The sequence below is a fragment of the Coregonus clupeaformis genome, chromosome 39, assembly GCF_020615455.1.
Source record: "Coregonus clupeaformis isolate EN_2021a chromosome 39, ASM2061545v1, whole genome shotgun sequence".
In the NCBI taxonomy this organism is placed as follows: domain Eukaryota; kingdom Metazoa; phylum Chordata; class Actinopteri; order Salmoniformes; family Salmonidae; genus Coregonus; species Coregonus clupeaformis.
The window spans coordinates 12992722-13014350 of record NC_059230.1 but is presented as its reverse complement, the minus strand read 5'-3'; the positions used below and the strand labels follow the sequence as shown (position 1 = coordinate 13014350).

At 40.7% G+C, this 21629-nt stretch overlaps 1 protein-coding gene across 10 annotated transcripts in view; it reads left to right on the top strand.

The window, feature by feature from the left end:
- LOC121554692 (adhesion G protein-coupled receptor L3) overlaps positions 1-21629 on the top strand; it is a 318628-nt gene that overhangs the window by 215262 nt on the left and 81737 nt on the right. For all 10 annotated transcript variants that reach the window (XM_045211912.1, XM_041868385.2, XM_041868384.2 and 7 more), the window contains one exon: positions 9844-10027. In XM_045211912.1, coding sequence (XP_045067847.1) covers positions 9844-10027 — 184 coding nt within the window. The remainder of the gene's footprint in view (positions 1-9843; positions 10028-21629) is intronic.

Below are 21629 nucleotides of genomic sequence, written 5' to 3'. Positions count from 1 at the left end.
CTCTGCAGCACATGCCTGTACAGACAGAGATGTACGCATGCACGCACACACACAGACACACACACAGACACACACCCTCTGTTTTGGAACCAGGCTGAGCACACCATGCGCAATCATCGTTTTCAATAAGGTAAAGGCATTATGTTAAATGCTCAGCCAGACTTTTCAGGGTGAGAAATCACTTTAAAAAATCTAACAAACAGATTATAGCAGTGCTCGGATGGGCTTGGGTGAATTGAATGCCAGTGCACGTCGGGCTCGGATGTTATTGAGATTGGTGATCAGGTATGCACCCCCAACTGCTTGTTAGCCCCTGCGCTAATTGGCGATTGGGAGGACTGAGCTGGTGTTTTCTCTCTAATGGAGATGCGAGGAGCCCGGTTCACCATCTTGATTTAGGGAGTCCATCTTGTTTTATGTGGAGCGGATGACGGCACCATTCGCATGCCGCCGGGTCTATGCGGGGCCATTATGGAATAACACCTTAGAAAGAGATTCAAGGTTGTCTGTAGTAGGCCAATATTTATAGATACTGTAGTTCAACATGTCACGTTCTGGAGACGCCTTACTGGAAACTGTTGAGAATATTGGGTCCCACTTTAAGCTAAATGTATCTTTTAAAGCTTAACAAAGTCTACATAAGCCCTTAAGGTCTATGTGGATGCTTCAGGAATCATATTCAGTTACTCCCTCATTAGTAGTTTGTGAACAATTGCCTCTGTAGACTACATCAATATAGTGTAGAGCATCATGGGTATTGTCAGTAGGTCCTCTTTGGTCCCTTTTAAAATGATTTGTTAACTTCTGTTTTCACCCTAAAGGATTATGTCCCTATCAGATACATAAAAGGCTTCTGCTCTTTCATTTCAAACAAACATAATCAAAATGGCACCCAGCTTTTTATCCTCTTTGGTGTATTAAATACTATCTTGTTTAGGGCTTTGGCACCGTGGTTGTCCAATTACAGTGATTACATCCACTTTGCTTCAAACTAAGGTCAAACACCTTCTCTTAAAATGGCCGCCGACACATAATATTTCCAAAGGGAGACGATTTGTGGAGCTACAGTGGGGAAAAAAAGTATTTAGTCAGCCACCAATTGTGCAAGTTCTCCCACTTAAAAAGATGAGAGAGGCCTGTAATTTTCATCATAGGTACACGTCAACTATGACAGACAAATTGAGGAAAAAAAATCCAGAAAATCACATTGTAGGATTTTTTATGAATTTATTTGCAAATTATGGTGGAAAATAAGTATTTGGTCACCTACAAACAAGCAAGATTTCTGGCTCTCACAGACCTGTAACTTCTTCTTTAAGAGGCTCCTCTGTCCTCCACTGGTTACCTGTATTAATGGCACCTGTTTGAACTTGTTATCAGTATAAAAGACACCTGTCCACAACCTCAAACAGTCACACTCCAAACTCCACTATGGCCAAGACCAAAGAGCTGTCAAAGGACACCAGAAACAAAATTGTAGACCTGCACCAGGCTGGGAAGACTGAATCTGCAATAGGTAAGCAGCTTGGTTTGAAGAAATCAACTGTGGGAGCAATTATTAGGAAATGGAAGACATACAAGACCACTGATAATCTCCCTCGATCTGGGGCTCCACGCAAGATCTCACCCCGTGGGGTCAAAATGATCACAAGAACGGTGAGCAAAAATCCCAGAACCACACAGGGGGACCTAGTGAATGACCTGCAGAGAGCTGGGACCAAAGTAACAAAGCCTACCATCAGTAACACACTACGCCGCCAGGGACTCAAATCCTGCAGTGCCAGACGTGTCCCCCTGCTTAAGCCAGTACATGTCCAGGCCCGTCTGAAGTTTGCTAGAGTGCATTTGGATGATCCAGAAGAGGATTGGGAGAATGTCATATGGTCAGATGAAACCAAAATAGAACTTGTTGGTAAAAACTCAACTCGTCGTGTTTGGAGGACAAAGAATGCTGAGTTGCATCCAAAGAACACCATACCTACTGTGAAGCATGGGGGTGGAAAAATCATGCTTTGGGGCTGTTTTTCTGCAAAGGGACCAGGACGACTGATCCGTGTAAAGGAAAGAATGAATGGCCATGTATCGTGAGATTTTGAGTGAAAACCTCCTTCCATCAGCAAGGGCATTGAAGATGAAACGTGGCTGGGTCTTTCAGCATGACAATGATTCCAAACACACCGCCCGGGCAACGAAGGAGTGGCTTCGTAAGAAGCATTTCAAGGTCCTGGAGTGGCCTAGCCAGTCTCCAGATCTCAACCCCATAGAAAATCTTTGGAGGGAGTTGAAAGTCTGTGTTGCCCAGCGACAGCCCCAAAACATCACTGCTCTAGAGGAGATCTGCATGGAGGAATGGGCCAAAATACCAGCAACAGTGTGTGAAAACCTTGTGAAGACTTACAGAAAACGTTTGACCTGTGTCATTGCCAACAAAGGGTATATAACAAAGTATTGAGAAACTTTTGTTAATAACCAAATACTTATTTTCCACCATAATATAGCAAATAAATTCATAAAAAATCCTACAATGTGATTTTCTGGAAAAAGAAATCTCATTTTGTCTGTCATAGTTGATGTGTACCTATGATTAAAATTACAGGCCTCTCTCATCTTTTTAAGTGGGAGAACTTGCACAATTGGTGGCTGACTAAATACTTTTTTCCCCCACTGTAAGTGATTTATCACATGGTAGAACCTTCCTACAGTATTAAAGATGATAATTGTATCTCCTCATAAACCAAGAAATTCCGGAATATTGTTAGGATATTGGGTACTGACCCCTTTTCAACGCAACCCCTTCTCCCCTTCTTCCTCGTATATGGGGGTAATCCAGGGAACGTGTCACGGTAGAAGACGACCTTAGAAAGGCCGGAATGGAAGGTGTCGCCTTGTCCATGAGATTATAAAATGTTATTGCCAGCCAATTTGTTAAAAGATGAGGTATGTTAGAATGACCACATACTCATAAAGACCGTTCTCCCTCTAACCAACATTCAACCACCATTCTGTCCTGCGGTTTACTGTCTACCATCTCGACCCTCGCTATGTTATATGGGCCGTGTCTGTTCACGGTCAGAGTCCGATAGGGATAAGATGAGATCATGGCCATTCAGCGTAAAAGTACCTCTGTCTCAGAGTCGTAAATTCTTAGTTAATTTACCTATAGACCTAGGACTTCTCACGAAGTGTCTTCCTGCTGTGTTCAGTTCATTTGCAGGGTGAATAGATTTGACTTGGAGTCATAGTTGACTTTGTGACGAGGTGCTGTTTGCTCATTATTTGACAAGGGAGGCACAACAATGTTCATATTGACACTCATGTTTGGATGACCTGTGTGTTAGTCTTTGTACAGTGATCTTATCTTTTATCTCACATACTGTGTGTTTGAAAGCCCCACACATTCACCAACATAACTGTCGATAGTGGATATAGTAGTAGTATATATTGGTAGCCCGCAGTCATAGATTTAATTGTTCACCAATTTACAATTGGATCTTGTAACACAACTGTGGAAATACAAGGAGCTTTTAATGCGTCAAAGTCCACTTTATTGATAATCAGGAAGCACTGGAGTGTCTTGTTGAGATTGGCCATGCATGCTGGCAGTTGTAGCATATTGAGGACCATTGAGTGAGCAGGGTTGAAGGGTGAATGTACTTCAAAATATCTCAAGCGCACTGAGAATACTCTTTAATGATACTCTATATATACAAAAGTATGTGGACACCCCTTAAAATTAGTGGATTCGGATATTTCAGCCACACCCGTTGCTGACAGGTGTGTAAAATGGAGCACACAGCCATGCAATCTCCATAGACAAACATTGGCAGTAGAATGGCTTTACAGAAGAGCTCAGTGACTTTCAACGTGGCACCGTCATAGGATGCCACCTTTCCAACAAGTCAGTTCGTCAAATTTCTGACCTGCTAGAGCTGCCCCAGTCAACTGTAAGTGCTGTTATTGTGAAGTGGAAATGTCTAGTAGCAACAACGGCTCAGCCGTGAAATGGTAGGCCACACAAGCTCACAGAACGGGACCGCAGAGTGCTGAAGCATGTAGCTCATAAAAATTGTCTGTCCTCGGTTGCAACACTCACTACCAAGTTCCAAACTGCCTCTGGAAGCAAGGTCAGCACAATAACTGTTCGTCGGGAGCTTCATGAAATGGGTTTCCATGGCTGAGCATCCACACACAAGCCAAAGTTCACCATGTGCAATGCCAAGCGTCAGCTGGAGTAGTGTAAAGCTCGCCGCCATTGGACTCTGGAGAAATGGAAACATGTTCTCTAGAGTGATGAATCACGCTTCACCATCTGGTAGTCCGACGGACAAATCTGGGTTTGGGCGGATGCCAGGAGAACGCTACCTGCCCCAATGCATAGTACCAACTGAAAAGGTTGGTGGAGGAGTAATAATGGTCTGGGGCTGTTTTTCATGGTTCGGGCTAGGCCCCTTAGTTCCAGTGAAGGGAAATCTTAACGCTACAGCATACAATGACATTCTAGACAATTCTGTGCTTCCAACTTTGTGGCAACAGTTTGGGGAAGGCCCTTTCCTGTTTCAGCATGAAAATGCCCCCATGTACACAGTGAGGTCCATGCAGAAATGGTTTGTCAAGATTGGTGTGGAAGAACTTGACTGACCTGCACAGAGCCATAACCTCAACCCCATCAAACACCTTTGGGATGAATTGGAATGCCGACTGCGAGCCAGGCCTAATTGCCCAACATCAGTGCCCAACCTCAATAATGTTCCTGTGGCTGAATGGAAGCAAGTCCCGCAGCAATGTTACAACATCTAGTGGAAAGCCTTCCCAGAAGAGTGGAGGCTGTTATAGCAGCAAAGGGGGGACCAACTCCATATTAATGCCCATGATTTTGGAATGAGATGTTCAATGAGCAGGTGTCCACATACTTTTGGTCATGTAGTGTATATTATGTTATTACCACAATATATTGTAGAGGGAGAGAAAAAGGGGGGAAGATCGGAAAAGACCCATAGACACCAACAGTGTGAGGCAGAAATATAGAGAAGGACCAAATGAAAGACTGAACTCAGAAAGACAGTAACCTCTCCTATATCACATCTGAACATGTTACAGAAAAAAAGACAGCCAACAGGATAGGTGGTGAGAGGAAAAGCGAGTGGAAAAAGGAAGTGGAAAGTGAGGGCCACTAGTCTGACTTGCGCTCCATCCTTCTTCCGTTCTGCTAAGCCGGTGACGGGAGTTTGAGCTCAGCCAGAATCAATTTCCCCGACCTAGAGTTCATTTCATCAATCAGCACACACACCACACGGGCTGACTTGGACCAGTTCCAGGCCCCATACTAATATCCACCCCTTCCTTCCCCCTTCATTGGTATAAATGGCCACAGCACGATACATTGGCCCTGTTCTAATTCTTCTAGATTGCATCATTCCTTCATCCCTTATTTGGAATTATCCCATGTCTGAAATTGATCTGGATTGGTGAAAGCTATGTATTGGAACCTGTGCTTTAACCTTGTAAAGTTAGATCAGTAACTACTCAAGAAAGGGAGAGAGGGAGTAAGGAAGGATGTAATACACTAGTATTGGAATGGGGCCTTTTTCTTGCCCAGTCAACAGTTTATTACAACCATAGCATTTGGGGGCGGAGGCTAGCTAGTTGATGATTAGCGTTTCCAGACTAGCCAAGAACCAGGAAGTGTTGTTTTCCCTGGGTGGCTTGGATCTTTCAAGAGAGCAGAGGAAACTGTGGGGTGGGGGGTGGGGGGGGGGGACAGAAACCTAACAGTGGTTGAAAGTTTGGAGCTCTCTGGGCCGAACCAGTGCTTTTGACAGATGGAGAAGCAGTCTGGCTGCAGTAAGGCATCCACCCTCCTCTACCCCGCTACACTGAGTGTGTTGTGCTGCTTGGGTGCATATATCTCTCTCTCTCTCTCCCTCCCTCCCTCCCTCCCTCCCCCTCTCCCTTTTGGGAATTAGAGGCTCTCGTGAAAAGAGTGGGAGTTTGTGTGTTGTCCCCAGGGATATACCGTAGATCTCATTTGTCTCTGAAGGATGCCGGCTCGATGGGTAGACTCACTGCTAAGCTTAATTGCTCCAACTTACAGTGCCTTCAGAAAGTATTCACACCCTTTTACCTTTTCCACATTTTGTTGTGTTACAGGTTGAATTAAACATTTATTAAATTTAGATTTTGTGTCACTGATTTACACACAGTACCCCATAATGTCAAAGTGGAATTCTGTTTATAGAACATTTTTTTTAATAAAAAAAAAATGTAAAGCTTAAATGTTTAGAGTCAAGTATTCAACCCCTTTGTTATGGCAAGCCTAAATAAGTTCAGGCGTAAAAATGTGCTTAACAAATCGCATAATAAGTTGCATGTTCAGTAATAGTGGTTAACATGATTTTTGAATGTCTACCCCATCTCTGTACCCCACACATGCAATTATCTGTAAGGTCCCTCAATCAAGTAGTGAATTTCAAGCCAGATTCAACCACAAAGACAAGGGACGTTTTTCAATGTCTCGCAAAGAAAGGCACAAATTGGTAGATGTGTAAAAAAATAAAAAATAAGAATAAATGACAGAGTGAAAAGAAGGAAGTCTGTACAGAAGAAAAAATATTCTAAAACATGCATCCTGCTTGCAACATGGCACTTAAGTATACTGCAAAAAAATTGGAAAATAAATACCACCATTTTCAAGCATGGTGGTGGCTGCATCATGTTATGGGTATGCTTGTCATCGGCAAGGACTAGGGAGATTTTTGGGATAAAAATAAACGGAATACAGCTATAAGCACAGGCAAAATCCTAGAGGAAAACCTGCTTCAGTCTGCTTTCCAACAGACATTGGGAGACATTCACCTTTCAGCAGGACAATAACCTAAAACACAAGGCCAAAATCGACACTGGAGTTACTTACAATGACGACATTGAATGTTCCTGGGTGGCCTAATTACAGTTTTGACTTAAATCGGCTTGAAAATCTATGGCAAGACTTGAAAATGGCTGTCTAGCAATTATCAAAAATCTAATTGACAGAGCTTGAATTATTTAAAAAATAAAAATGGGAAAATATTGTTCAATCCAGGTGTGCAAAGCTCTTAGACTTACCCCAAAAGACTCACAGCAGTAATCGCCACCAAAGGTGCTTCTACAAAGTCTGACTCTGGGGTGTGAATACTTATGTAAATTAGATATTTCTGTGTTTCATTTTCAATACATTTGCAAAGATTTCTAAGAACATGTTTTCACTTTGTCATTATGGGGTATTGTGTGTGTATATGGGTGAGCAAAAAATGTATATTTAATCAATTTTGAATTCAGGGTGTAACACAACAAAATGTGGAATAAGTCAAGGGGTATGAATACTTTCTGAAGGCACTGTATATATTTATTCCCCAGCATCCTTAAACTTGCTTGCCACAGTCTTCATAAAGTGTTCTACACTGTTGATGTTGAAACATTTGGACTCATGATTTCTATGATAGCCGCCCAAATAATCCAGATTTGTATTCGTTATTGATTAATTCTCTATTATGTCCACAGATAAGCATCATAACCCGATATTAAGCAGCTAAGCCCAGTCATAATTTGACTTCCTGATTCAAAATGAGGGGATTTATACTTGAATCCGCACACTAATCAATGCCCCTATCATTTCTGAGTATCCCTATCCAAAATACGGCTTTATGTCGCATTGACTTGCAAATGCTACGCTATTATGTGCCATACACAAAGACTGCAACTAATTCAGTGGCTTAACACAAAATGATGAGTGTATCATGTTGTTGATGGATCCAATATGTAAGCTATGGAAGGAAAAATTGCATAATAGATTGCAGTTTTTAGACTTCATAACATTCTAGAAATATGTCCGCTTGTGGTTGGTTGCTTATACTCCGAGCTTTCTACTGTCTTTCTTCTATGTGATTTTCACCCATCACTTGGATTTCGTTTACTGTATGTACTGTACCTGAATCTGTCCATGCTACATTTTGTGGATGGTCCAACACTTAATTCTGCATATCTATCCATCTAACACACAGACACTAACAATTCATTCTTTCAATATTTAAACCAGACCTGGCAAAGGGGAAAATATGCCAGTGGCACAGAGAAAGAGCTCCTTAATTGAGAGCGAATCAACCTCGCCGTCTCCAGTGATGTCAAAAGGTTCGATTGGCTGGAGATAATGAATAATTACATCAATGTTGGGCGCCTTAAAAAAGCCTTAAAAATGACAGCATCTGTGGAAAAGCCAGCTGGTGCTATTTGATAATCCCTTCATCGCAGCCCGCTACTGAGTTGAATACAATCACCCCTCTTCCACTTGCTCTTGTCTGTTCTGTACCAGAGATACTCTAGTCTGACTGCCACTCAGTCTACAACTGAGACACTTGGAGGCTGATAACTCTTGTGTGTGGATTATAATGTCTATGTTTATAGTATTACCTTATTATTTTTTTCTGATTATCTCATAGAATCAGTTGAATTCTGCAGGGCAGCTCCCATGGGCTGTTATCTAATTGCATTGCCTGAGGTTTCGTCCCCCAGCTGCTCTGGAATCATCTCTAAAACTCCTATTCCCTTTCATAGTCCATTGATCAAAAACAGAACCTGCTGTAGCCGCGGGGATTACACCAAGGTATTGCCGTATGCGGCATTGGAGGAGCTTTCTATTCCCCCTCTTAAAGGGCTTAATGTTTCTCCCTCAGATTCTCGCCGACATGCATTTACGATCAGGCGCATCTTCCATCTTTGCAAACGAGAATGAGTAAATTGGCCTTTGAAGCTGTGGGATATCAGAAGAGGCTGTGATGATTTCTTTAAAATGTGTTTTTTTCTCACTCTGTTCTGTGCTTTTTGAAACTCACTATTCAATAGTACTCGTCAATGTTGGATTATTAGGTTTTGAGATGAAAGAGCACCTGTGAATGCTGTGCGAACATCTATTCATGGATGGGATTTTCAGTTATGATAATGCATTTTCTTCTTTTGCATCAGAGGGATGGAATGGTTCAGCTTGACCAATTAATATTCTATTCAAATGTCTTGCCATCAGCGTTTCTAAATCTTTAATTGCTCTCAATTTTTAATCTTCTCTGGAGATTGCTCTCTTTTCTTTCTCCCTGGCTTATTGGTTTCTGACTGTTAATTTATTGTGGGATTAGGGAAAACGTAATTGAGGTTAAACAATATTAATAGACAAAGTGTTCATCAGATCGTGGTCGTCCTGAGGAGCCGACAACAAAAAAATGTGTACGCTATTGGCTTCCTGTACTGAATAATATTATATTATGATTATTTCACCGTATTCTGTTTTATTGTAATTGTGTGCATGTGATACTGTAGCATGTAGCAATATGGGGATTATTGGGGCTGAATACATTCATGGAACATTCATGGAAATGCGTCAGCCATAGCCTGGCTTTCACCTGTTCTATTATTTAGATAATGTCATTGTTTCTCTTGGAAATATAAGAATTACCATTGTCTGTTTGTCTACACGCATTCACCCCAACTCAATGTTGCTATGAGTTATTTGAGATGTTTTTCTCGAAAAGCTCTGTTATTATCTAATGTCTCCCAAGATCCTGCAAACATCTGTGACTAACCTTACATAATACTTCTCCCTCTGAAAAGTCATGGCATAACTTCATTGACATCCCTGATAACCTGTTAACTACCCCTTTTTGAATGACCCCATTATTCATATCATTGGTGATAGTACAGTCTAAAGTCCTTCCATAACCCATACTGATCCCTTCCCTTGCTACCTCCATACTGATGCTCTGGTTGGTTAGCCCCCTCCACTATCTTCATGTCGCTAACTCTCCATGATGTCTGGTGCAGGCCATGGTGGAGACCGTGAACAACCTGCTTCAGCCCCAGGCCCAGTCGGCGTGGAGGGACCTGAGCACTGGGGAGCAGCTGAGAGCAGCCACTATGCTACTGGACACGGTGGAGCAGGGGGCCTTCATTCTGGCTGACAACCTGCTCAAGACGGACATTGTGCAGGAGAACACAAACAACATCCGTGAGTACAGACCGAGACCCATGTACACACTTCGCTATACAGACACACTAACATTCAATTAGATCTTAACACACGCACACATACACACAGGGATAGAACTGATTGGTGTGGTAAAAATAAAACTCGTCTGAAAGAACAGTGGCTGTTGTCTAATCGCATCTGATTAAACAGATTACTACATTTTCAGCCTCGCCTCCAATTGCCAATAATATTAGCATTAGCCATCCTAATGTGATTATGTTGGTCATCCAAGGGGAATCAGTTGGGACAAACTAAATTCCTGTGTCATATTGCTGCCTCTTGGTAAAGAGAGAATAAGCGAGATGGCTTTGCTATTCCTGATATAGTGCACTACTTTTGACCAGAGCCATATGGGTCCTCTTCAAAAGTGAATGCACTACACAAGGAATGCCATTTGAGATGCATCCACAGTCTTGGTGATCATTGTTTGAGTTTAGTTTAATGAGGGGCTAATTCTAAGTGACTGTATTCAAGTTAATTCAGAACCTGAATGTGATCATTTAGATAATAGGATATACTGTAGAACGACTTATCCACTGATTGTTCCATAGAGGCCTAATGGAGGCAAGATGGATATTGATGTAGTACTGTTTAACTCCTCTATATTGCTATTTAGATTACCAAATGGCATGATGCATCAAAGTGTTCAATAAATGTTATTCATGGAGTGCCTTTGTTACAACTATGAAACAGAAAGCATATCTGTTGGAACACGGTAATAGCTTCTTTTTATAACGACAAAATAAATAAAACATACCCCGACCACCAAGATGCACGGTCAAGACGCGGGGTCAAATGATGAAAACATCAGTAGCCTAAATATCATTATAAGTGCCAAGTGGCCTTGATAAATAGTGAAAGCAATAATGGCATTATAATGAATGTAAGGGCTCTATTTTCAGCTGGCGTTAAGGCAGCGCTAGTGTCATACGCTTAGTTTGCAATTTCATCATGTAAAAACTGGTGCGCTGGCATTTTCCAGGCCTAACGACAGGTTCAACAAATCACCAGTCTTATATCAGCTCGCTAGTGCTCAGATGGGCGGGGTTGAAATATTTGAGGTGTGTCCTTAAAAACATGATCCAAAGTGCTAATTTCAGGCAGGGCTGATAGGGATATTTAAGAACCTAGTTATGGCATGAATTTTGACAGCGGAAACGCAGTCTATCCAGCTGTGAAGCACACTGCCCATATGCGCATGGAACAAGAGTAACCTAATGTGCTTAGAATGTATTTAGAGACGTAAAAATTATGTTTTTTTCCCATTTCGTTTTATTTTATTAAAAACCAAGCATAGCCTCCCCTCCTCTCATTTAAGGCTTTTTTTGTCTGCCCAATGCAATTACAAAGTAGTCAAGACTGTCGATAAAGGGTTTGGCTCCTGAGACCGCTTGGAAATACATCTTAATCACCAAAGCTTTATTAAAAGATCAAGTTTGAGAGAGGAGTAAAACAGTGAGCTGACATTCCCTTTTTATCTATGCATTGTAGGCAGGCCCACATTATTTTAGCCATGCGCCCCCTTCCTCTTGTCATTCTTCAGCACCATTCAAAAAAATGACATGCCCTCCTTAAACTGGTTATATCTCCAGTTCTGTTTGTGATATTAAGATTCTAACACCGACAGTTTGTTATATAGACTTATTTAGGAAAAGTCAAGGACGAGGGGGACATGACTTAAAAAATGTCAGTAATAAAATAAGTGGTTCTAGTGTTAATGATAAACAAATTACTTGATTTCATTTATTTGTGCTGTTCTCTAGGATATTTGATTATGTGGTCTTTCAATTGAGTATAGCTATATCAAGTGTCTCATTCATCTCTGGTTCTCCTCATTAGTTGTGTACAAAACTGCACCCTATTCCCTATATAGTGCACTAGTTTTGACCAGAACCCTATGGGCCCTGGTCAAAAGTAGTGCACTAAATTCGGAATGGGATGCCATTTGGGACGCAACCATAGTTCAGGTTACACAGAGAACCTTCTGGCTATTGATTCTGGGTGCTCTAATCCCGACCAATGGGTCTTGAGGATTCCAAACGAGATCAAATGTCAACCACTAAACATTCCCAGACTCTTAGGGGACAAGTTCAGCCCAGTTGGGAATAGGTGACCGCTCTGTTGGTGGTCCCCTGTAAATTGACCTAATTATCTTAAATTACCATATTTATATCCGTACGAATTCCTTAACTTGAGTTAACCCCGGTTCTATCCATCCTGGTCAAGGACTGAGGGTCTTTTGGGGATATATATTGATATATACTAATAGCAGTTGAGTGAAAGTGGAATGTTGACACTCTTCTCCCATAATAGCCCCTGTGTGTTTTTGTGAGAAATGTTCTTCCTCGTACCCCTGGGGGATGAAACAGGAAGACATGTTGGATGACACAAATGCTTTGAACAACTGGCTACATCAGTTGTTGAATTGTGGACTTAACAAATCAGCAGTTCACATTTCAAACGGTTGTATGGAACGGGGAAGGGGAAGGAGGCGAGTGAATTAAACATGTTTCCGAGCTGAAGAAACGGCCAGGGTGTATTGAGCATTAGGGAAAGATATATCTCCCTTAGATTTAAGGGATTGGGGATTTCTTTAGGCTCCTGCTACCATGGCAACCTAAAAATATAGGTCTGCCAAGCCGAAAGAAGCAGCCAGCATCGGGGAATTAAAAAATGGGAATTTATTGTCTCTGGCACTCAATTTATCAGGGTATTAAGGGATCTTAGCCCCGTTTGAAAGGAAACTAAACAATCCCCTCATGGCGAACTACCTCCCCACCCCCTCGGCAGATGTGTTTTTGTATCCTTCATGGAGGTAGTCAGGTTAATCATGCACAGTGACATGTTTACTAGGCCTTTAGTTCGGTTTGCGCTGCCTAGTTTGCCAGCCAATGAGGTTTGTTTGTCACCCGCGGTCCCAGGTGCTCACCCCTCCAAGTACATTAGTATTGAGAGACCCACAAAATAACAGTGTCCTCTGCGCCAATGTTTGCTCTTTCAGAGCCAATGAATGCAGAATGTACAGTGCCTTAAGAAAGTATTCACACCCGTTGACTTTTTCCACACTTTGTTGTGTTACAGCCTGAATTTAAAATACACTGAACTAAAATATAAATGCAACATGTAAAGTGTTGGTGCCATGTTTCATGAGCTGAAATAAAAGATCCCAGAAATGTTCCATACCCACAAAAAGCTTATTTCTCTCAAATGTTGTGCATACATTTGTTTACATCCTTGTTAGTGAGCATTTCTCCTTGCCAAGATAATCCATCCACCCGACAGGTGTGGCATATCAAGAAGCTGATTAAACAGCATGATCATTACACAGGTGCACCTTATGCTGGGGACAATAAAAGGCCACTCTAAAAGGTGCAGTTTTGTCACACAACACAATGCCACAGATGTCTCAAGTTTTGCAATTGGCATGCTGACTGCAGAATTTAATGTTAATTTCTCTACCATAAGACGCCTCCAACGTAATTTCAGAGAATTTGGCAGTACGTCCAACCGGCCTCACAACCGCAGACCACGTGTATGGTGTTGAGTGTGCGAGCGGTTTGCTGATGTCAACGTTATGTACAGAGTGCCCCATGGTGGCCGTGGGGTTATGGTATTGGCAGGCATAAGCTACGGACAACAAACACAATTGCATTTTATCGATGGCAATTTGAAAGCACAGAGACGAGATCCTTAAGCCCATTATCGTGCCATTCATCCACCGCCATCAGCTCATGTTTCAGCATGATAATGCATGTCCCAGTTCTTCTATGGCCTGCATACTCACCAGACATGTCACCCATTTGAGCGTGTTTGGCATGCTCTGGATCGAACATGTACGACAGCGTGTTCCAGTTCCTGCCAATATCCAGCCTGATCAACTCTGCGAAGGAGATGTGTCGCGCTACATGAGGCAAATGGTGGCCACACCAGATACTGACTGGTTTTCTGATCCACTCTCCCACCTTTAAAAATATATGTATCTGTGACCAACAGATGCATATCTGAATTCCCAGTCATGTGAAATCCATAGATTAGGGCCTAAGGAATTTATTTCAATTGCCTGATTTCCTTATACAGTGAAAGAAAAAAGTATTTGATCCCCTGCTGATTTTGTACGTTTGCCCACTGACAAAGAAATGATCAGTCTATAATTTTAATGGTAGGTTTATTTGAACAGTGAGAGACAGAATAATAACAAAAAAAATCCAGAAAAACGCATGTCAAAAATGTTATAAATTGATTTGCATTTTAATGAGGGAAATAAATATTTGACCCCCTCTCAATCAGAAAGATTTCTGCCTCCCAGGTGTCTTTTATACAGATAACGAGCTGAGATTAGGAGCACACTCTTAAAGGGAGTGCTCCTAATCTCAGCTTGTTACCTGTATAAAAAAGACACCTGTCAACAGAAGCAATCAATCAATCAGATTCCAAACTCTCCACCATGGCCAAGACCAAAGAGCTCTCCAAGGATGTCAGGGACAAGATTGTAGACCTACACAAGGCTGGAATGGGCTACAAGACCATCACCAAGCAGCTTGGTGAGAAGGTGACAACAGTTGGTGCAATTATTCGCAAATGGAAGAAACTAAAAAATAACTGTCAATCTCCCTCGGCCTGGGGCTCCATGCAAGATCTCACCTCGTGGAGTTGCAATGATCATGAGAACGGTGAGGAATCAGCCCAGAACTACACGGGAGGATCTTGTCAATGATCTCAAGGCAGCTGGGACCATAGTCACCAAGAAAACAATTGGTAACACACTACGCCGTGAAGGACTGAAATCCTGCAGCGCCCGCAAGGTCCCCCTGCTCAAGAAAGCACATATACAGGCCCGTCTGAAGTTTCCCAATGAACATCTGAATGATTCAGAGGACAACTGGGTGAAAGTGTTGTGGTCAGATGAGACCAAAATCGAGATCTTTGGCATCAACTCAACTTGCCGTGTTTGGAGGAGGAGGAATGCTGCCTATGACCCCAAGAACACCATCCCCACCGTCAAACATGGAGGTGGAAACATTATGCTTTTGGGGTGTTTTTTTGCTAAGGGGACAGGACAACTTCACCGCATTAAAGGGACGATGGACGGGGCCATGTACCGTCATATCTTGGGTGAGAACCTCCTTCCCTCAGCCAGGGCATTGAAAATGGGTCTTGGATGGGTATTCCAGCATGACAATGACCCAAAACACACGGCCAAGGCAACAAAGGAGTGGCTCAAGAAGAAGCACATTAAGGTCCTGGAGTGGCCTAGCCAGCCTCCAGACCTTAATCCCATAGAAAATCTGTGGAGGGAGCTGAAGGTTCGAGTTGCCAAACATCAGCCTCGAAACCTTAATGACTTGGAGAAGATCTGTAAAGAGGAGTGGAACAAAATCCCTCCTGAGATGTGTGCAAACCTGGTGGCCAACTACAAGAAACGTCTGACCTCTGTGATTGCCAAAAAGGGTTTTGCCACCAAGTACTAAGTCATGTACTTATTTCAAATACGTATTTCCCTCATTACAATGCAAATCAATTTATAACATTTTTTACATGCATTTTTCTGGATTTTTTTGTTGTTATTCTGTCTCTCACTGTTCAAATAAACCTACCATTAAAATTATAGACTGATCATGTCTTTGTCAGTGGGCAAACTTACAAAATCAGCAGGGGATCAAATACTTTTTTTCCCTCACTGTATGAGCTGTCACTCAGTAAAGTCTTAGAAATTGTTGCATGTTGCGTTTATATTTTTGTTCATTATAGATTAAATTGACATTTCGTGTCGCTGGCTTACACACAATACCCCATAATGTCAACAGTGGAATTATGTTTTTAGACATTTTTAGGAGGATGGATCAACAACACTGTAGGTACTCCACAATAGCAACTTAAATGACAGCGTGAAAAAAAGGAAGCCAGTACAGAATACAAATATTCCAAAACATGCATCCTATTTCCCATAAGGCACTAAAGTAAAACTGCAAAAAATGTTGCGACGAAATTAACTTTATGTCCTGAATACAAAGTGTTATGTTTGGGGCAAATCCAACAAAACACATCACTGCGTACCACTGTTCATATTTTCAAGCATGGTGGTGTCTGCATAATGTAATGGGTATGCTTGTTATCGACAAGGAATAGGGAGTTTTTTTAGGCTAAAAATAAATGGAATGGAGCTAAGCACAGGAAGAAAATAAACTGGTAGTCTGCTTTCCAACAGACACTGGGAGACAAATTCAACTTTCAGCAGGACAACAACCTAAAACACATGGCCGAATATACACTGGAGTTGCTTACCAAGATGACATTGAATGGTCCTGAGTGGCCTAGTTATGACTTGAAAATCTATGGCAAGAATTGAAAATTGCTGTCTAGCAATGATCAACAACCAACTTGACAGAGCTTGAAGAATTAAAAGAATATTGTACAATCCAGGTGTGTAAAGCTCTTATAGACTTACCCAGAAAGATTCACAGCTGTAATCGCTGCCACACGTGAATCTAACATGTATTGACTCAGGGGTGTGAATACTTATGTAAATTAGATGTATGTATTTCATTTAAAATACATTTGCAAAACATGTTTTCACTTAGTCATTATGGGGTAGATGGGTGAGATTTTTTATTTTATTTTTATCCATTTTGATTGCAGGCTATAACACAACAAAATATGGAATAAGTCAAGGGGGATGAATACCTTCTGAAGACACTGTATGTAGTCTTTTCTACTCCAGTCCTTTGTGTGAAAAATGTACATTTTAATGTACTCACAAGCAATACAAAAGCCAGGAGATGTTTCCTGTTTTCATGCTCTGGTTGCTGGAAATATGTACTCCTCACTAAATGAGCTCCCAATAACATTGTTAGTAAGTGTGTGTGTGTGTCTTTTGTGTGCGCCTATGGATGGTGTGAGTGTGTGCGTGCCTGCATATTCAGTATGTTAAGCTTAACCTTTTGTGTGTTTGCGTGTGTGCATCACTCCCTCTCATCGTTAATCTTATGAACAGATTTCTGCAGATTAGCGTATTATTTAAACCTGCTTTGAATGCTACCCCATGCACAACATAATCTATTGCGTGTGTGTCCCATGCCTAAAGCCAGTCTTAAGCCTTTTCATCGCTCATCCACCAGGATGAAAAACATTCCAAGTGACTCACAGTTAGCCCTGGAATTTTGGGATTGTTAGGGATCTCTGCCATTGTATCTTTCCAGTTGAATAGGAGTACATCTTACCATCTCCAAAGAAATCCCTCGACCCTCGTACCATGGTTTAGCAGTTGCTAGGGTGGCACGGAATGTTAATATAAATGTTCTTTTTCAAAGTGAAAGCATGGCATGGGAATAAAACATGTTTAAGGCTAACCACTATAAGAGGATTAGACCTTTCCTCTGTAGTTGTTTTGTGCGTTTGAGAGAGGTAACCTTGGCCTTCAAGCCAGAAGTTGAAAGAAGTTTGAAAACGTTGATGGCATCTCTCCCATCTCTGTCCAGGCCTGTGTTCAAATAGTATTGGTTTTCCGTCAAATACTTAGAGCATTTGATTGGACCTGCCTGAAAGTGGGCAGGGTTTGCACTTTTGAGAATATTCCATTGGTACCATTGCGCCCGACAAGCTCAAGTGCGGAAGTGCAGTATTTAAAGGCCCAATGCAGCCATTTCTGAGTAACAATTAAGTACCTTACTGGAATAGTTTTTCATTAAAATTGACAAAAATTGCTTTTTAGCCCAAAAATATTTCTCAAGCTAAAAATTTGCTAGGGTTCGCGAGTGGTCTGATTAGTCGGAGGAGAAAACTAGCTGTTATTGGCAGAGAGGTTTGAAACTCTCTTTGTTATTGGGCTAGTAGCTCTTTACACTCGTATTCCAGTTTTTAAGTATACAGTTTTTCAAGATGATTGATGAGAAAAGTATCGTCCAACCAATCGGGTATCTCACTGTCTTGAAATATGCAGACAGACAGAATAAAAGTAAATTTACATTGTAATACTTCTGAAAGCCAACTTTCTAACTCCGCCCATAACTTTTGGACTTCATAGCATTCCCAGAAGGCATTGATTATTGAGTCATTGTTAGTTTTACACTTTAGACATGACTCGTCCATTGTGCTGTAGAATTTGTGAATTTTGTCTCTTGTGTAATACATTCTATACATTAGTTTACACTGGATTAAGTGTAAATACTTTTTTAAAGAATGTCTACGGCGGGGTAATTGATATTACCGAGAATAAATATAAAAACTTTGGTAGCCATACCATTCTGAAGAGGTGTATTCTACCTGTAAGATTTTTTGGGAAGGTTGTTGTATTTAATTACAGTAGATCTGCTTTCATGTTGTTGAGTAATGGGATAAAGTTATCTTTATATTTGTTATTTGTTGTCACTTATTAAGCATCTTAAGTATTTTATATTTTTTGTGGTCCACTTAAAGGATTGTTATAAATCATGAGTTAATATTTTTGCTAGTGCCATTATTTAGTATTTTTTTTAAGTTAATTTTGTATCCTGAGATTCTAAAAATATTTTTAGCAAGAGGGGCATTGAGTTATCAATATTGGTCAGGTATATCAGGAGATAATCTGCAAATAAGTTTAGTTTATATTAATCAGATAATGTATTATTTGTGTATATTTTTACTTTAGACATTTTTGTATTATGTATTATTTCAGCTGGAAAGTTTAAAGCTTTCAAAGTCTTAAATAGAAAAGGCCATTCAAGATAGTCAAAAGCATTTTTCACTATCAACAGCCATTATTGATACATCTTAATATCTTGTTTTTTTGTATATTTTATTAAACTGAAACATTTTCTTGTATTATTTTCTAAGTGGCTATTTTTAATAAACCCGGTTTAATTGATACTCTATGTATTAAGTCTGGTAAGACTTTTGCCATTCTATTGTTTATGAGTTTTGTTATTATTTTATTGTCACAATTTATTAAATGTATGGGTCTGTAATCAGCAGGGCACTCTCCAGATTTTCCTCGTTTTAATATAACTGAAATAACTATTTGATACATGGAACTAGGAATCACTGAATTGAGTGACGTTTGTTGCCATTTGTGACCCACCACCTTGATTCGGTCCTATGTAGCAAAATTTGAAATTGTGTTTTTTACATTGGATAAAAGTAGAGACTCTGAGCTAGAAAATTGTTTATCATACACTGCAGTTGAGAAACAATGAGAAATTAATTCTGCTTTGAAAGTTGATAAACTTGTAAACCTTGAATATTTTGGTACACCTACTGGAGAGCTCTTTGTCTACACCCATTCAGCATCGTTCACACCCTCTTAAACCTTAGCCCCACACATCTTTTTAAGAATTCACATGAAGCCATATGCTAAACAGAGTGAGTAGTGTAGTAAACATCCAAAGATTTCAAGATTAAAAGTGGTAAAAGTAGTAGCCTACAATAAGGAATACACTTTATCTAGTCCTTGGCCTATATCCAAATCTGACTTTGGTGCAGGTCATGTTGTTCTTCACATTACGGTCTCTGGGAATCACACACTATATCAAATCAAATCTAAGTTTATTTGTCACATGCACAGGATACAGAAGGTGTAAACGGTACAGTGAAATAGTTACTTGCATAGTAGCAATATCAAAAACAAAGTGTCCAGATAAAAATATTTTATAATTATTAGATAACGCTTACCCGACACGCTTGTCTAAATTGATGGGTCATGTGAAATAAATGCTATAACTAACCCCCAGCCGCACCTAGGTGGTCCTCTGTAGCTCAGCTGGTAGAGCACGGCACTTGTAACGCCAAGGTAGTGGGTTCGATCCCCGGGACCACCCATACACAAAAATGTATGCACGCATGACTGTAAGTCGCTTTGGATAAAAGCGTCTGCTAAATGGCATATTATTATTATTATTATTATTATTATTATTATTATTATTACCTAGCGAAGTGGATGGGTCACTATTGTCTAGACAAGTACACATGTTCATGAAATACAATAGATGGCCGTAATCACCCCCAGACACACTTGGCTAATTTGATGGGTCATGTAATCATCTGGCGAAGTAGAGTCTTTTGTTTAGACATGTAGCTAGCTAAACAATGAACCGGCATAATCCCAACTCGTACTACTACCATTACAAACATTGTCATAGCTGTAGTATGAATCTGCAGGTATCTAAAGCCAACCGACTAGGTTCAACGTTAGCTAGCTTACATTAGGCTATAACTAGCAATGGAAATGGTTTTCTGATTCAAATAATATTACTACACAGATCATACACGTAACGTTAGCTAGCGAGCCAGCAAGCTAACATTCGCTAGCTAGCTAACAGTATGCTTTAACTGGCAATGAAAAAAACTTTCTGACAAAATTTGAAAGTATAATATCTAAAAATTTAGCTAGACTCTTACCTGTATACATGGATGAACGCTTCACGGCTGACTGGAACAATTTAACTCTGTTTTGTTTGTAGGTACATCTTGTTTGGCCAGCATTGTGTCAAGTCACTCCGGTTCACATTGACCGTGGCATGTACAGAAAGTAGCCCATCACAACGTTTTCCAACTGATCTGTCAATAGCGCCTGCTAAATTCAGGGCATCAATGTTGTTGAGAAAAGTAACACAACTTTTGTAGTTTTATCTCAAAAACGCTGCGGTAGAAAGGACTATCAACACATACTGAGCAGTTCACGTTATAGGCAGAAGCATGCTACATGGCAGACCAAACCAAACTCATCTCCCGGCATGTCCAGTCCATCCATTATCTCAGCCAATCATGGCTAGCGGGAAGGTTCCTGTCTCTTTCCGTGGCTAAACTAACTAGGCTCGTAATTTAACAATTGTATTCGTATTTACAGATGGAATACACGTTTGTTATTAAGGCACATGAAAGCTCGCATTTTCCAGAAGGCATTTAAATTGTAATTTTTTAAAGACGTTCAAATGCCTCCCCTGTGAAGTAGTGACGTGCGACATACGCCTAGCTTCCTGAAACGGGTCACATTTGTGTAAATAGGGGCGCTTCTTTGTCCCAAAATGGTAAATGGAATTCTATGGGAAAGCCGTCAATTCCTGGTGCTTTTCTCCGTGCGAATATTTTAAGTGTCTGACATTCTGACACTGATTTCTTTTTTTTGTCTGCTGATAGTTGCTGAGTTGTTGAGTCTAAGAAGGCTGTAGGATCACGTTTTTAAAACGTTATACCGTTTTGATGTCATGCAATCAAGCCAAACACCCATTAGTCCAAATGTGCACTTCACATTTCCATATCATAAAACTCTTGTAATGTACAGTGTCAACGTTTATGATCACTATGCTTGATGTAGAGTTACAAGATGACATGGCGTCATACCCTGGGTTGTTCTGAACAAAATGAGCCTATGTTTGTCTATTGTGAAGAAATTTGGCGGGGAACACGGATCTGAATGCACTCGTGACTCTTTCTTCTATGCGCACCAGAATTAGGATCTGTTTCTCTGAATTGCCTTGTGAAAGCCTAACACTGTAAGATCCTATTTTGTAACTTAGCTAGCCATGTTGGCAATAGAACACGCTTTCAAATGATGCCCACCTGAACAGATTGTGATTTATAATGGACCTTTTTAGATTGCGTAAACAACAAC